The sequence below is a fragment of the Elephantulus edwardii genome, unplaced genomic scaffold, assembly GCF_000299155.1.
Source record: "Elephantulus edwardii isolate Elephantulus edwardi_28Jun2011 unplaced genomic scaffold, EleEdw1.0 scaffold00028, whole genome shotgun sequence".
Classification (NCBI taxonomy): domain Eukaryota; kingdom Metazoa; phylum Chordata; class Mammalia; order Macroscelidea; family Macroscelididae; genus Elephantulus; species Elephantulus edwardii.
Genome location: NW_006399778.1, coordinates 3953462 through 3969306, shown reverse-complemented (window position 1 = coordinate 3969306; position 15845 = coordinate 3953462). Strand labels below are relative to the sequence as shown.

Here is a 15845-nt window from a genome sequence, read left to right as displayed (position 1 = left end):
TTAATCAGCCATGTCAAATGCTACTCTGGAAAATTTGTTTTCTTTCCATCACAAGAGGTTCTGCAGTAGCAATATTATTCTGATTCTTGAATAGTTTCTATGGCAAATTTTACCTATCAGGATACACCTGTTCTTCTAACTTAAAGCAAATGAATTATCAAATATTTACAACTAGAATCTTCAGCTTCCCTCTAAACTTATCTAGAAACACAATTTGTGCCTTTTTAACAGGGATAGAAGAACAAAAAAATGCTTGTTTGCAAATAAACATCTGAAAGAATATAGTAACAGCTGATCTGGGCTGAGGCATCCAAACAAAGTGATGATTGTGGAAGTAGACAATGCAAACAACACTGGCGCAAGAAACTCGAGGGCAGGGAATTTGCAATGATATGCATGCTGGGTATTTCCACCAACCCAGAGGTACCATCTGGAACAAATATAGACTAGAAGGGTCTCTAGGGCTTGATAATTACCTCAAAAGAAAGAAGTCACCGCCACCAACATCACTGTGCAGTTTTATTAACCATTCAAGTACAGTAGTATCTGGTAAAATTGGGACAGAACTGGGATTTAAAAGTGAACAGATATTCAGCATCTAACAAGTTTTGAAAGAAGCCACTACATACTCTTTTCACAAACATGTTTCCACAGAGCCAATACAGTACTAGCCATTAACCCAGTACACATCAAGTGCACTGAAGTAGAAAAGATGCAACAAGAAAAATAGCTACATTAGAAAGACCTCAACACTTTAGAAAAAGAGTAAAACACTTTTCAGTTTCTCCCCTTTAGCCCCTAAAACAACATCTTACAGTCTGATCTACCTATACAGTCCTACATCAGCTTCTAGAATATTTGTCAGGAGGGAAAAAAAGAAAATGACACTGGCCAGTACAGTCTTTGGATATTTAGGAAGGGGAAGGGGAGAAAGTCAGTTCTCAGAACAAATTAGTCGGCTTCAGTCTCATCAGCAGGATCTTTGGATTCTTTGTTCTTCCGCACTTCTTCAACGTGCTTATCCTATAAAGAAAGTGCCATATGTAAATACAATCGGTCAAATAAAAAGGCTGCCCAGCAAGGAGTCATCAGTAGAGGCCCCACACTACCCCAAAACATCTGCATTCAAGCCCACTGGGAGTCACCTCACTAACGTTCCACATCTTCCAACCTCCTGGGTCACATTGAGAACCCAATGACTACATTTCTGACTACCATCTTCCAAAGAACATGCAATTCTAGTAGAGACAATGGAATATGATTTTCAAAGAAGGTACTTCTCATTTTATGTATCGAATTCCACAACTGATTCATCAAGGCTATCAGTTCAAGCCACTTCAACTGGTGCTCTTTAAACTTTAAGGTCTTAACCTCTCGAAGACAATAAGAGGCCAACCTTTTCTCGCAAACGTTCCAGTTTAGCAGCCATCTGTGCCTCTCGATTCTCTTTGTTGGCTTCCATCTTGTGGGTCAGTTTTTCTTCCGCCATTTTACTAAAGTTGTTGTTTTCTTCTATTGCTTTCTGAAGCACTTCTTTCTCATGCTCTCGTTTCTCAGCAAGCTGCTTCAAGACCTCTGCTTCATGAGACTGAGGAAAGAAGTTTGCAAACAGGCTAGGCACTCTGAAGTGTATTTGGCATCACTTAAGATCCTAATAAATTTTTTTACCAGGGGACTGGAGGCAAATAAAGTCCCTTTAAACAATGCTTAAGACCTGAATTACATCTGTCATAAAGTACTGTGAAAATCTTATTCTTTTCTAGTGTTTTTATTTTCTTTGGAAAACTGCCCATATTTGTTCAGCAATCTCTTACCCAATCATTCCTGCGAATAAATCTTTTCATGATTTATGACCTAATATATAATAAAAACTGGGCTGTGAGGAGTTTACTTTTTAGTGATATAAATTCAAAGGCGATTCCCCCACACCACACACACACACACAAAAAGAAGAAGAAAATTAAAACTAAACCTCCAGATTACTATTTAAGCCAGCAGGATTTGTTTCAAGGAAAAGCTTATTAGCTTTAGTCTCTGGAGCACACAACAACCTCCAGTTTGCTGGAGTTGCTACCACGGGTGCCTCCTTCAACAGACTCAGGACAGCTTGTTACCAAACATATTTAGACATGTTTGGAAGCACAGACGTCCAAGATAACTGCAGCTGCAGAGTGTCTGTTACAACTGCCACCAGTTAATGCTTTTTGTGATAAGTTTCACAATATTTAACCAGTTACTATGTAAAGCATGGGCTAATGATAACAGAGCCAGTCGATTCCTTTAAAAAAAAAAAATCCAAGACAAAAACACTTGTGTCCAGTAGTTGGTAGCACTGTTTCCACCTATTCTACTAACTTAAACTACATAGGAGAGAAGGCAGGAAAAAAACCCCGCCTCTCTTCTGGGGACACAGGTTAGAACTGATAGGGCATCAGTGCATATACACAACACACAGACCTGAAAGGTGCATGGCGTTTACTGTAGAAGCTTAAAAATGGGGCTTCTGCGTGTATGGACTGCCTGGATGGTATAAATATATAATAAACTTAGTTGTTAACCAAAGAGCTGTTGGTTTGATTCCACCCAGATCCATTTCAGAAGTGTGATGACCTGCTTCTGGAAAAACCAGCCACTGAAATCCCCAAAGAACACAGTTCAACCAGTGTACATGAGAGCTGACTTAAACATAGCAGACTTTCCTTCATATCTCACTAGTTATATGGTCTCAGGCAAGTCACCATTTCACTCCCCCCCACGTGTCATGGTTAACACCTCTCCCTCAATCAGGGTGTGAGGAAGGGGTTCCAAAGGATGAATTTATGTAACATTCTTATGAGAAGAATGCTGACTGGAAAGAAACACATAAAAATATTAATAGTGGCTGTTTCTGGGAAATCATACATCTTTACATTTCATGGATTTAATTTTGTATTTTCCATTTGTTGTAATAAGCACATTATTGGTTGGATTTTAGGCTGCATTCTTAAAGATGGCTACTTACAATATAATTTCTTAGTTAAGAAAAAACCCCACACTACTAAGCAACATTACCAGCAATTTAAAATGTTTTTATTGTATAGCTCTCAAAACACACACCAAAAACTAAACCCAAACAACAAAAGAGAAATCCTTGAAGTGATAAGGAAATCAAAGATAAAAAAAGAATCAAACAAAAAAACCCATCATGCAAACAAATGTTTAATTTTCTACACAAAGGATAAGAACCATATGCTTTAGTTTAAGACAGACTTGGGCTTGAACTATGGCTCTAACACTTCCTAGCTGTATAACTTAACATTCACTGCTAAGACTTCTTGCCTAATCTCCAAACCTCAAGACAACATTTACCTTCTAGATATATTGAGAAAAATGTATATAAAAGGAGCTCAGTAAATGATAAATGGTCTTTTCTTATGGCGTTAGCATTCACAGTCTCATACAGTTGATAAGATGGTGTAGAGATGGATGGTTGAAACACACACACACACACACACACACACACACACACACACACACACACGCAATTCTCTGGAGAAAAGGCATGGCAGTCACACACACACACACACACACACACACGCAATTCTCTGGAGAAAAGGCATGGCAGTCGGCTCCTGATGGGGCTGTTCCGCTGTCCCACAGGGTCATTACAAGTCACAATCTACCTGATGCTAGCAGGTCTGGGTTGTTTTTTTTTTTTGTTTTGGGGTTCCATTTTCCTCCTGTATGGGCATTTTTTTCTTAAAAAAACAAAACCCAAACAAACAAACAAAACCCAAAACACCAAAAAAACTAACCAACAAGAGCCACAAAAAGAGATTTGCTACATTACATGGACAAATACACTGTTTTTCAATTGTGATGTTTACCTTGCGTCTTTCTTCTGCAGCTTCTAATTTCTTCTGAATTTCCTCCAGAGAAAGATCCTTCTTCTTTGGAGGGGAAAGGGGGAATTCTGGCACAGATTCTTTTGACCGTGGGCTGAGGATCAGCTCAAAGGCCTGGCCTGAGGCGCGCTTCTCCAGCTCTTTCACCTGGATGTCTAGAGTCGATCGTATTTATAATACATTCAGAAAGCAAGCTTCTCCTACTCTATTTACTGATCTACAATTTTTAAAAAACCAAATTCATTAATAGAATTAGAGCTGAAGATTAGTGTGTTTGCAAGCAAGAAAGGATTCTAAAGACCACTCCCAGAAAAACAAAGCTCAGCATTTCTAGACTAGCTACACATTCTGCAACATCAGTGTCTGACAATCATCCACAACAAAAGAAATTCTCTTGCAAAATTCCAGTTTTTCTTTAGATCAAGCTAAATAACCTAATAATTTTTTTAAATTACTCAGTACATTGCAATGATACCTGTCTTGGTTTTTATTTTTCTTTAATCTCCTATTAACAGGCTTTCTTGATGAGACTGTAATATAAGATCCAAACCAGAGGCTTTAAAATCTGAGCCATCTCCTATTCTAAAACTATATGCGCATCACAATTTCAGCTTTTCCAAATAATTACCTACCAGAAGAAGCCATGGTGAATAGAAGACAAGAGACTGGCAGTGTATTCTACGCAATCCACTGGTATGGCAAGTCCTGGAAACGATTTTCAAAAGCATGCAATCAATTTCTTTGCATTTCTATCTGCCATCCATACAAAGGGATCTTAAATCACACCCACATAAATCAAGGTCACAAAAATCACTACCGTGGAATTAAAGACAACTTTAGCCAGGAAAGAAAATGATCAGAATCTATTAAACACACCTATTTGAAAATTTCCCTTGAATAGAACACTGGCCGAAGGAAAAAGCAAGTTAACTGAGCTTACAAATACATAAAACAACTGTTGGATTTTTTTAAAAAATAAAAATTAGATTAGGTCAAGCTGCAAGGTTGAAGGATTTAAAAAAGAACAAAGCGATAAAATAATTATCAGATTCAACCTAAAGGGTGAGACCGGAGCCATCTTAACACTGTCTACAATTCATTGTGCAAATGAAATACCCACCCCTGCTTTGTCTGTCTGCCATAGTGGAAAACAAAACGCCCAAGCTAGTACGAACCAATAACGTTCGACTCCTATTGTTTCTCGGGTTTAAGAACCTTGCGCAATAGCGTGCAATAATGAATTAAATTTACAAACCTTTAGATTTTAGGTTGTATTTGTTAGCTTAAGTCATAAAAGACCCTACATCCCTTGCTAATTTTTTGTGGTCACGAATCATAGACTTCAGGTTTGTACCCAAATGGTACATATAGGTTCCCAACTGTTTAAGGATTAAAAACTGAAGCAGGGAAAGCCAGGCGACGCAGAGTCGACCAGCACCTGCCCCGGGATGGGCGTGCCCCGGGTCCGGAGAGGAAAAGCGGGCGAGCCGCCCCAGCCAATCAGCGCGCGCCCGGAGCTCGCGCGCCCGACCCCGCCCCTTCCTCCCCGCGCCTTTTCGAATCTCCCCGAACACCCTGCACCCTGGAGCGCGCGCGCGTGGGAAGGGGGAGGATGGGAGGGGCTAACGGTCCCATCCGGGCAACTCCGCCCTTCTCGGGCTCGCCCCCGCGCTGACACCCCCACTCCCGCCAAAACCACCTCGGGCACCCCGCTGCAGCTCAGCGGGGAGAAGCGAGCCCTGTGCCGACCCCTCCCTCGGAAGAGGCTCCCCTTCTATCGCCACCAGTTCCAAACTATCGACACTCAACCTGTCTGTACCCACCGAAGCCAGGAGCGCTCTCTTGAGGTGTGAACCCCTAGAACAGATTCACAGTCAGGGAGCGAGGGTGGCGGCAGCTATGGGGAGAAAAGCTTGAGCCCTTGGTAGTCCACACCCCGACTCTTAATGCCGATGCTCCTGGGGGGCCGCCCCTTCAGACAAAGGGGGCCCCCGGCGGGGCCGCGCCCGTAAAGACAGAGGGTCCACGCCCCCTATTGTCTCCACGGTAGCACCCCGAGGCTGCCTCCTAGAGTTCGCCAGGCTGGCCGCACCCCCTCCCCACGAGAGCCGCGCCCCCAGGCAACTAGGACAAAGCCGGCGGTCCGCCCTAGCCACTCACAAAGCGCTGCCCCCCCCCCCCCTCGACCCCTTAGGAGATCGCGGCCCCGCCTGCTGCCCTCCAGCAGGGGACCGCTGCCACGGCCCAGCCCCTCCCTGCCAGCCCCGTCCCCTCCGCCGCCCTCCGCCGGTCCTCCTCCTGATAGCCCAGAACCCACCTGCTCGGTCCGAGCCGCCTGGCCACACTCTGAGCACTAACAGACCCGTGCGCGCACAAAAGCGCCAAACAGCGGCACGTGACCACCCCGCAGGACTCTGCATTGGTTGAGAGGGGCGGCACGTGCCGGCCCCTCCCCGCCACAACCCAAGTAGGGCCCCACCCCCCGGGACCCCTGAGCACCTCGGGAAGTGTAGTTCAGGCTGCGGGGGGGCTGGAGGACAATGGCCAGGGTTGGGCGGCAGAGGAGGTCTCCCCAGGTGTGAACAAAAGGCTGGGCTAGTTCCTCTGGCTCCGGACTGAGGTCTTTGTCATGACCCTTGACTGAGTCAGAACTAGATCTCCCATCCCTAGGAAAGAGCGAGGCGGGGTACGATGGGTGGGGGCGTCCCTCCCTACCTCTCAGATGGTGGCCGCCTGGACTCCGCCTCTGTTGAGCCACGTGCCCTGCATCGCCCCAAAGGCTACACTTGGACCTCAATACTCAGTCCAGTTCCCCCATCCCACACCACCGCCTAGGAAGCGCAAGCCTTTGTGACTGGACAGTGTCCATCTAATACCCTTTAATGACTCCCTGCCCCTCAGCACCCTGCCCCGGACACCTGTGTGTCACCTGTATTGTGACATCATAATCTATATTCCCTCGTTCAGCTCTAACGGGCGTGTCCCTCGCCACCATGTGCTTTCTGCGTACCATTCCAGGGTCTCTAAACTAGTGACCAGGACCTGTAACGGGTGGGAAAAAGCGAGAGGCTCAGGAATTTGATCTTCTCTGGTCTAACAAAGCCACTCGGCTTAAATGCAGACTCCATCTGTTCTGCCAAGCCTCTGCCTGACGATAGAAGGAAGAGCCAGGGCAGTTCTGGACTACACAGACTGCAGTTAAGTGTTGCTTTTGTTCTTTGAGCACGTGCTCCCCAGAGCGTGCTGGGCTCTTTTTAAGGATCAAAACAAAAGGAACCACAAGGTCACGGTCCCTCCTGGCCTAGCTAGATGAGCAACACAGTAGAGGCACAAAAGGGAATTGGTTTGACCCTGACTATATTAGAAGATTCTCTTCCATTAAAAAAGGTCAGAGGGGGAAAAAAGAAAATTGTCATGGTTTCTAGACCAAGACTGTGTCCTCAGGAGCGTATGTTTTGTAATCTTGGCTAAGGTGAGTACCTTCATTTTATTATCAATAGACTCCATTTCCAAAATCCGGAAGCAAAGATGACCAACTATCCACAAACAACAGTCCTAATTTTTAAAAGAAGGGGAGGAGGGGAACCCCAACAAACCACAACTCCCTATATGCACCTCATACTAGGCATGCGTCAGTATAAAGTACGATTAATAAGTGCCCAAGACAATCAAATTTGGTTATACAGCAGACCCACCACACAAAGAAAAAAAAATTAGCAATACACTGTTGCCTGAAATATGCTTGTTGCGGCATTTTCCCTGACAATCTGCTCTTATGTAGGGTCAGCTTCCCCCAGCCAATCTGAGTGGTTTTCCCATAGCATGTGAGCAGAGCCAGGAATCATTAAGATTCTGAGCCTTCTGCCTCTCAGATCAAACTTAGCCATGAAATGACCAGGTGTTTCTATTTGTCAGTATTCTGAGAACTGCATCTCAGAAATTTTTAGAAAAGCTGGAGAAGGGTGGAGAGAAGTCCTGGCTGAAAAGTGACAGATTGGCAGACACACAAAAGAGCAGGGAGTCCACGGGTAAGAGGCCGATTAGCACCTGAACCACCCTTTTATCTGAGTTCCTATACTTGATCTGGAGGATTACAGGGGACAAACCTCCTCATTTGATGCCTATTTTTAAAAAAAGATACAAGAAATTGTCATACAAAAATCTCACATTTCTGACTACTAATGTTGTGACAGGAAAAAAAAGAAATCTTTCAAAACACTGATTCTTTTAAAGCACTTACACCAGTTCTGTCCCCACCCCCTACTTTCCCCTTAGAGTGGATGCCTATTTCCATGGAAACCACAGTAGATGTTAGAACTCACGTAGATTTTTCATCTTTTTTAATGATGCTACTTGGCTTCTAGGTTTACTGTTCAGTGCCTGATCCTACCAATCCTCACAACAAGGATTTCTGGAGATTCTTACTACTGTTTGATATACTTCCTTGGGGACCAAGAGGTAGACTAAGATTTCCCCAAAAATGAATATAAATCTGCTTGTGAGGAAGAATAATCAAATAAACAAACCAGGTGCTTTATCAAGTTATTACTGACTCGTGGTGGCCCCAAGTATGTAGGGAGTAGAGTTTCCACTGGCTGAGGTTTTGGAAGTAAGTCACCAGATCTTTCTTCCAAGGCACCTCAGGGTCGACCCAAACTTGCACTCTTTCGGTTAGTGCTTAACCATTTTCACAGGAACATTTCTTTAGGGTGAATCTGCTTATTTGAGAGCCAGACTGGCTGTTTCTAATCTGTACTTATGGATGTTCATACCTGGACCCTGAAAAACAAAATATTGCCAATCTTTTGTAAGGAAAGTATAAACAGTATTGCCACTTCATTTTGGAGAGGAGCAGAAAACCCCTTTTCGGAAGCTTCCTAACTAATTGCAAAGCTACCATCTCCCAAGGTGGGTGGCATTACTCTAAGGAGTTAATGTTTGCCTCTTGTGACTGTCTGTCTTTGCCTGGGAGAATTATTTTTGCCTCTGCTCAGATGGTTTGGTAGAATTGCTGTGGAGCTGGCTGTGATTATGGATTAGCACAAAGTGAAGTCAAGATATGGCGATGATCCAGTTTATTTGATCTGTGTAGACAACGAAAGGGGTAGACAGCTTCAGGCTTCAAAGTGCAGAGGGATGTCTACACTGATCAAACGGGCCAGGCTGTTGTCAGATCTGCTCTGTTCCCAGAGAGCACCGGCAGCCTTTGTTCATTGTTGCTTCTGAGGCTGCTAGGGTTGTCTCCCACATAGGCGCCTCTGAGTTCCACAGCTGCTTACGGAGCCCTTACTTGGCAAAAGGGTGTCGTGGGAGAGGTTTCTCCTTGTCCTCAGACTCTCTGTTCTCTTTGTCCCCTAGTCCTCAAACACCTGTAATCTAGAACTCCTAACTCCCGTTCCTCTTCAAACCTATCAATCAATCTGCTATTTTGTGCATTTCTCTCTCTCACTACAGCTTTTGCTCCTCCAGCTCAAATGTTGTGTCTGCACTGGGCTTGGTCAAAGTTGGGAAGACTGAATGTTTGCACTGATTTTAGGCAAGAACAATTTCCTTCATCATTTTCTGTAATATTAGACACCTCCACCTGTTTTAGAGTAAAACATTCAGTCATGCATGAGCCGGGCAGAAACAGCTGCTAAGTTTTGAGCTGATTCTGAAGCCCTAGGGTCAATTTATTTTCTTTTTTCTTTTCGTTTACTGTCGAATCAGATCCGACTGGCACAGGAGGAAATTGTCCCTCCTTCTCCAGCAGACCACTTGGCGGATTCAAACCATGCACCATCAGGATTGCAGCACAACTTCTGGCCACTAGGCCACCAGAGTTCCCTTTTATCGCCAATTTAAAAAACCATCTTGGAGAAACTTCATGCTGTTGCTTCAGAGTTTTACCCACTTGCTATTAAAGCTCCTTTATTTTGCACAATCCTTGGAGGCCAACAAGCTTGGAAGGATGGAGGGACAGCACAGGTGAGGAAGACCCTGGATGAAATGGATTGATACAGTCATTGGGGTAATGAATGTAGATGTGTTGGAGACAGTGAGACTGGCTCAGGATAGAGCAGAGTTCAGAGCTATTGTACATAGGGTCACTATGAGTCTCAGGCAACTTGACAGCACATAAGAACAACAACATTATGCACATAGATTATTAGCATCTTAAAAGAGCTGTAGCTCCTAAGAACAAAGAAACATAAGCATCTGGCTTGTTTAATTTACATTTCCATCACCCACTAATCTGGACTAAACAAATTGAACTGATTCTCAGTTTTTCCTTAGCAATAGCTATTAGCTATTCTGTATTTCCCCTTCCCTGTGAATATCCTGTATGTCTGGGTAGATACAGGTTTCCTCTTCATATCAAAGAATCTCTCTTATCTATGAAATCGGAGCAAATATATAAGCACCTCAATGCAAATGGAACTTCAATTTTGTATCTTGTATAAATCTTTCAGGAGGAAGTAGCTATCTGGAGGTCAGCCTTGCTGGCTGTTCCATGCTCCTATTCTTTACCCTTTTCCTTGTATACAGTGAGCTAGCATAAACCACCTGTTTTGACTCTTTGTAACAGCCATAGTCCCTGGTTTCACACACACACACACACACACACACACACACACACACGCGCACACACACACACCAGGTACCATATAGTACAGGGTAGGACAACGTTTAGACTTGTTGTTTACAGGGTTGCTATGAGTCATAGTTGACTAGATGGCCGCTAACACCTCCATCACCACCAGCGTCAGACAGTGGTAGTGCCATTAAACAAGATAATGTCCCAGAAATTGCTTAACATTGTACGAGCTTAATGTTTGTGAACTATGGTTGCTATGGAAGTTACCCTATTGTTAACAAGTTGTTGTATGAATGAATGTTGGATTTTTTTCACACCTTGGTGGGAATCATAGTCATGGGGTTGACTCTTGCTATGAGGCACTTTTTAAAAAGATTGAATATTTTTTTTATTTTTTTTTTAGATTGAATATTTTCAATAGCTAACACATTAGCAGAGTTTATATATTCAGTATAAGATGTCCTGGTAGGACAAAGAACTTGATCTGGCTTTTCATTTCTCAGTTCTGGAAATGGCCATTGGAATGTCTGAGCAATCCAAGTAGTCTTTCTCTAAAACAGCCAACCAAAACATTAATGTGTGCAAACAAGGTGGGAACCCAAGGACCAGCTTGGCAACCAATTTCAGAAAGAAAGGTGGGACGGGGTGGAAGGAACCATGCATATCCAGCGATTTAAACAACAAATGATTATATACACAGAGGCTCAAGTAACTATTAAAAAGAACTCTGGACCTTGGAGCTCCCTTTGTGCTCCCAGATTGATGGAGCATAGGACTGGAATGTCTCCAGGGACAAGAAGCTTCTCCCAGTCCTTGCCTGTCTTCATGTAAATCCTTCTGTTCTTTATGTTTTTAAAAAAAGGTTATAAGGAGGGAGCTCTGGTGGCCTAGTGGCAAGAAGCTGCACTGCAATCCCAGAGGTACATGGTTCGAATCCACCAGAAGCTCTGCTAGAGAAGGAGGGGCGATCTCCTCCTGTACCAGTTAGATATGATTTGATGGTACACACAAAAATAATAATTAAATTAAAATTTAAAAAAAGGTTATAAGGAGTATATATAGCCCTTCTCATGATCTCCACATTATAATAGTGAATGGATTCTCAAGCCCATCATGAAAATCAAGAGAGTCTGTGAAAGTCAGAAGGTTTCCTCTCTGCCCCTTTGGGAGTTGGTTAAGAATACTGAAGCCTGACTTGTAAGGAATCAGCTTTGTTTTACTGGTAGGAAGAAGAGAGTTGTGCAGACAGTTTAAAGACCTAACTCTGGGTAGGTGGTTAGGGATTGAGAGAAAGCACCACATACCCGGCTGCTGTCAGAGATGGAGAAGTGGAAAAAGGGATGTGATATGAATGATCTTTACAATTTGAGATTGGCCTTGTGTCAGTTATGACTGATAGCAGCTTTTCTTCTGTTTCCATCTGCTAAATTCTCTATGCTTCCCCCCACCCCATCATAATCATTGTTATCAGATTGCAGTGCACCCTTCTACAGTTTCTTACTAGGCACACAAGCAAATCCATCGAAATGTATGCTTATCTAATGTCCTTCTCTTTTAATCATAATAGTTACTGAGATCTTCAACTCACAGCAACCCTATGTGACAGAGCAGAACCATCTGTAGATTTTTTTAGACTGAACTTTCAGAAACAGTTCACCAGGTCTGTCTCCTGAGGGGCTGCTGGGTGAGGCTAAAGCATTCACTTCTCAGTAGCTGATGGCAACTGTCCTGTGCTTGGCAATGTCCCATTAAATACATGTAAGGGACCTTCCCTTTCATACATTGATCTAGTTTACAGGTGTGTAGTCTATCCGTATGAAAGCCCTATAGTGTCTTATCTGTGGCGGCTCATAGGTTGTTTTAAAACAAAGCTGTAAAGAATAGCGTTATACATATGGCATTGTCCACACGTCTAAGTGTATCTGCAAGATATATTCATAGAGAGGGCATTGCAACCCGGCTATCCCTAAAAGTTTACGCCAAAAAAATGTGTCCAGCTCAGTTTTTAATTTTGATTCTTCTTCCTGTTAAGAATAGCAAACAGGAGTCCATACTTTCCTAAATATTAGCAAAGGAAAACCTGGGGAACCAAGGTGCCAGTAGGCCATGTTTTCCATAACAAAGGAAGATGAGATCTTTTTATAGACTCTGGAGGTGGGGAAAGGATATAATGTCTATTCTTGAGAGGGTGTGGTTTTGAGTTGTTATGCGTGGGTGAGTAGTCTGTGACTCATAGCGACCCTATGTCCAACAGCCCTAAACTCTGTTCTCTCCTGTGCCAATCTCGCTGTCACCTACACACCTACCCTGATTACCCCAGTCACTGAAACAGTCTATCTTATCGAGGGTCTTCCTCTCCTGCACCATCCCTCCACCCTCCTAAGCTTCATTCTCCAACTTGTCCAAAGTATGTCAGATGAAGCTTTAGAATCCTTGCCTTCAAGGAACAGCCTGGTTTCACCCTTTCCAGGATGAAACTGTTTGTTCTCCTAGCAGTCCATGGTATATTCAATACTCTTCTCCAACACCACAGCTCAAAAGCATCACTTCTCCTTCTATCATTGCTAGTCATTGTCCAGCTCTCTGATGCACATAGCATAGCAAGTGATTGCAAAGACCATGTCTTGGATTGGGAACACCTTAGTCTCCAGAATGACATCGTTGCTCTTCAGTACTTTGGAGAGGTCTCTGACAACAGACTTTCTCAATGCAATTTGTCTTTTAATTTCCTGGCTTCTAGTGCCAAGAGTGTTGCTTGTGGAGCCAACTAAACTCATGCTGTCAACAATCTCAATCTCTTCACCATCTATCATGATGCTGCCATCATCCTACCAAAAAGGCTAAAAGCTTATTTATTCATGAAAGGAGGAGGAAGTCATCTGCACTTGCCTCATGTTGTTCTTTCAAGATGGTTGTCATGTGGGTCTTGAGGAGTGTGCTTAGATGATTAGATGGCTTGGGTATGCTTGATTGAGCAATGTCTGTTATGGCTCGAAACACAGACATCCCAGAGGGCCATGTGGTTGTCACAGAACATGCCATTTCAAGATGGTTGCTCTCTCGAAGGTCATATAGGAGTCACTCCCATGGCCCCTTAAATTTTAGATTGTTAAGAGGGAACCACTAGAAATACATGTGGTTGTTGTGTGAGTTGGAACTGACCCATAGCTGACCCTGGTGGATTTTCAGAAACAGTAACTCCTGTGGGGAATTGCAGTGCAACTTCTTACCATCAGGCCACCAGATCTCCCTGGGAGTACATAGACGACTCATTGAGGTTGTGATTTTGGGTCTTGTAATGCCTGTGTTATGCAGATGACAAAACCTTGCTTGTTGAAAATGAGAACTTGAAGCACTTGTTGCAGAAGATCAAGGAATGCAGCCTTCAGTATGGATTACATCTCAATGTCAAGGAAACAAAGATTCTTACCACTGGACTGATAGAAAACATCATGATGGATGGAGAACAGATTAAAACTCAACAACTTCATTTTGCTTGGACCCACAATTAATACCCTTACTACTAGCATTCAAGAAATAAGGAGATGCATTGCACTGGGAAAATCTGCAGTTAGGGATGGCACCAAATTACTGAGGAGTAATGATGTCAGTATGAGGACTAAGGTGTGCCTGATTCAGGCCATAGTTTTTCCAATCACTTGCTATGTGTCTGAGAGCTGGACAATGAATAAGGATGACAGAAAAATTGATGCCTTTGAGCTACTGTGTTGGAGCTCAATATAATCCCATGGACTGCCATAAGAACAAACAAATATGTCTTAGAGAGGATATTGCCAGAGTGCTCTTTCGAGGCAAGAATAATGAGGCTTTGCCTCATATACTTCAGGAATGTTGCAGGGAGAAGCTATTTCTTGGAGAAAGACTTGATGCTAGGAAGGGTGGAGGATCAGAGAAGGCGAGAAAGACCCTCCACCGGGAGGACTGATGCCACAATGGGCTCTTGTATGTCAGGAAGTGTGAGGATGGTACAGGATAGAACACGGTTCAGATTTTTAGTTCATAGGGTTGCTATGAGTCATACTCAACTTGATGGCACCTAACAACAACAACAATGCCTGTATGAACCATGAGTCTTAACTCCACAGCATTTACCAACAACAGTGCCTGCATAGGGAGCTCTGGTTGTTTGTTGTTGCTATGTGACGTAAAGTCCACTAAGACTCAAAGCTCTGAACCCTACCCTATCCTGAGCCAATCTCACTGTCTCTAACACACCTACCTTCATTACCCCAGTTACTGTGTCAATCCATCTTGTCCATGGTCTTCCTTTCCTATGCTGTCCTTCTACCCTCCCAAGATGATATTTGTCTCCAAGGTCTGGTCCCTCCTGGCAACATGCCCAAAATATGTGAGACAGAGCTTCAAAATCTTTGCCTCTAAGGAGAAACTTGGTTTCACATTCTCTAGGACAGAACTGTTAGTTCTCTTGGCAGTCTATGGTATGTTCAAACTCTTCTCCAGCAACAAACTCAAAGGCATCAATTCTTATTTTGTCATCTTTGGTCATCGTCCAGCTCTCTGATGCACAGCAAGTAATTGTGAAGACCATGGGCAGGATCAGGCACACCTTAGTCTCTAGACTGACATCCTTGATCTTCAGCACTCTGAAGAAATTCCTGAAAGCAGGAGAATAGGATAAGAGTGGATATATAATGAACACTGAACTGGAATAGATGAAGGAAAGAACTGTTTAAAAGATTTTCCTAATGCAATTTGTCTTTGTCTTTTGATTTCCTGAGTGTTGTTTGTGGAACTGAATAAGCTGAAATTGTTAGCCATATCAATCTCTCCTCCATCCATCATGGTGCTGCCAATTGACCCTGTGGTCCCTCTGGTGGCTTAATGGTAAAGAATTGTGCTGCCAATCCAAAGGTACATGGTTTGAATTCACCAGCTGCTCCAAGGGAGAAAGATAGGCAAACTCCTCCCAAAAGATTTACTGCCGGGGAGCTCTGGTGGCCTAGTGGCAAGAAGCTGCACTACAATCCCAGAGATATGTGGTTCAAATCCACCAGATGCTCTGCCAGAAAAGGAGGGGCAATCTCCTCCTGTACCTGTCAGATCTGATTTGACGGTACAGACACACAGAATAATAAAGTTTAAAAAAAAATTTAAAAAAAAAAGATTTACTGCCTCTGAAAACTCACAGGAGGGTCAGCTATGAGTTGGTTCCCATTAGAGAGTATTCAGTAACAACAATACCTACTTTAGCTGGATGCTTCTTTTCTGAACTGAACTATCCCAGATGAAACGACTTTAAGATTCTATTATTATGTTAATAGAAGGTGGGACTAAGATTACAGGGTGTTGGTATACTGCAACAGTTAAAGGAATTAAACTTCAGGCTTTCCTCAAAACTGTCC

General features: G+C 43.3%; 1 protein-coding gene across 1 annotated transcript; it reads right to left on the bottom strand.

The window, feature by feature from the left end:
• Positions 1 to 503: 503 nt before the first annotated feature.
• Positions 504 to 6279, bottom strand: LOC102855859 (stathmin-like). The gene is made up of 5 exons (XM_006883500.1): positions 6202 to 6279; positions 4517 to 4589; positions 3867 to 4039; positions 1397 to 1588; positions 504 to 1023 (listed from the first exon to the last, which is right to left on the bottom strand). Exons 2-5 carry the CDS (start codon positions 4527 to 4529, stop codon positions 952 to 954), a joined length of 450 nt encoding a protein of 149 aa, XP_006883562.1. The 5' UTR covers positions 4530 to 4589; positions 6202 to 6279; the 3' UTR covers positions 504 to 951.
• Between the last annotated feature and the right edge of the window lie 9566 nt (positions 6280 to 15845).

What these genes read in the sequence shown, in the direction of transcription:
- LOC102855859 (XM_006883500.1), bottom strand. An exon ending in CTGCAGAAGAAAGACGCAAG is followed by an intron (nt 1,589 to 3,866) that starts GTAAACATCACA and finishes TTCTTTCCTCAG; the next exon opens with TCTCATGAAGCAGAGGTCTT. An exon ending in TGGAACGTTTGCGAGAAAAG is followed by an intron (nt 1,024 to 1,396) that starts GTTGGCCTCTTA and finishes CTTTCTTTATAG; the next exon opens with GATAAGCACGTTGAAGAAGT.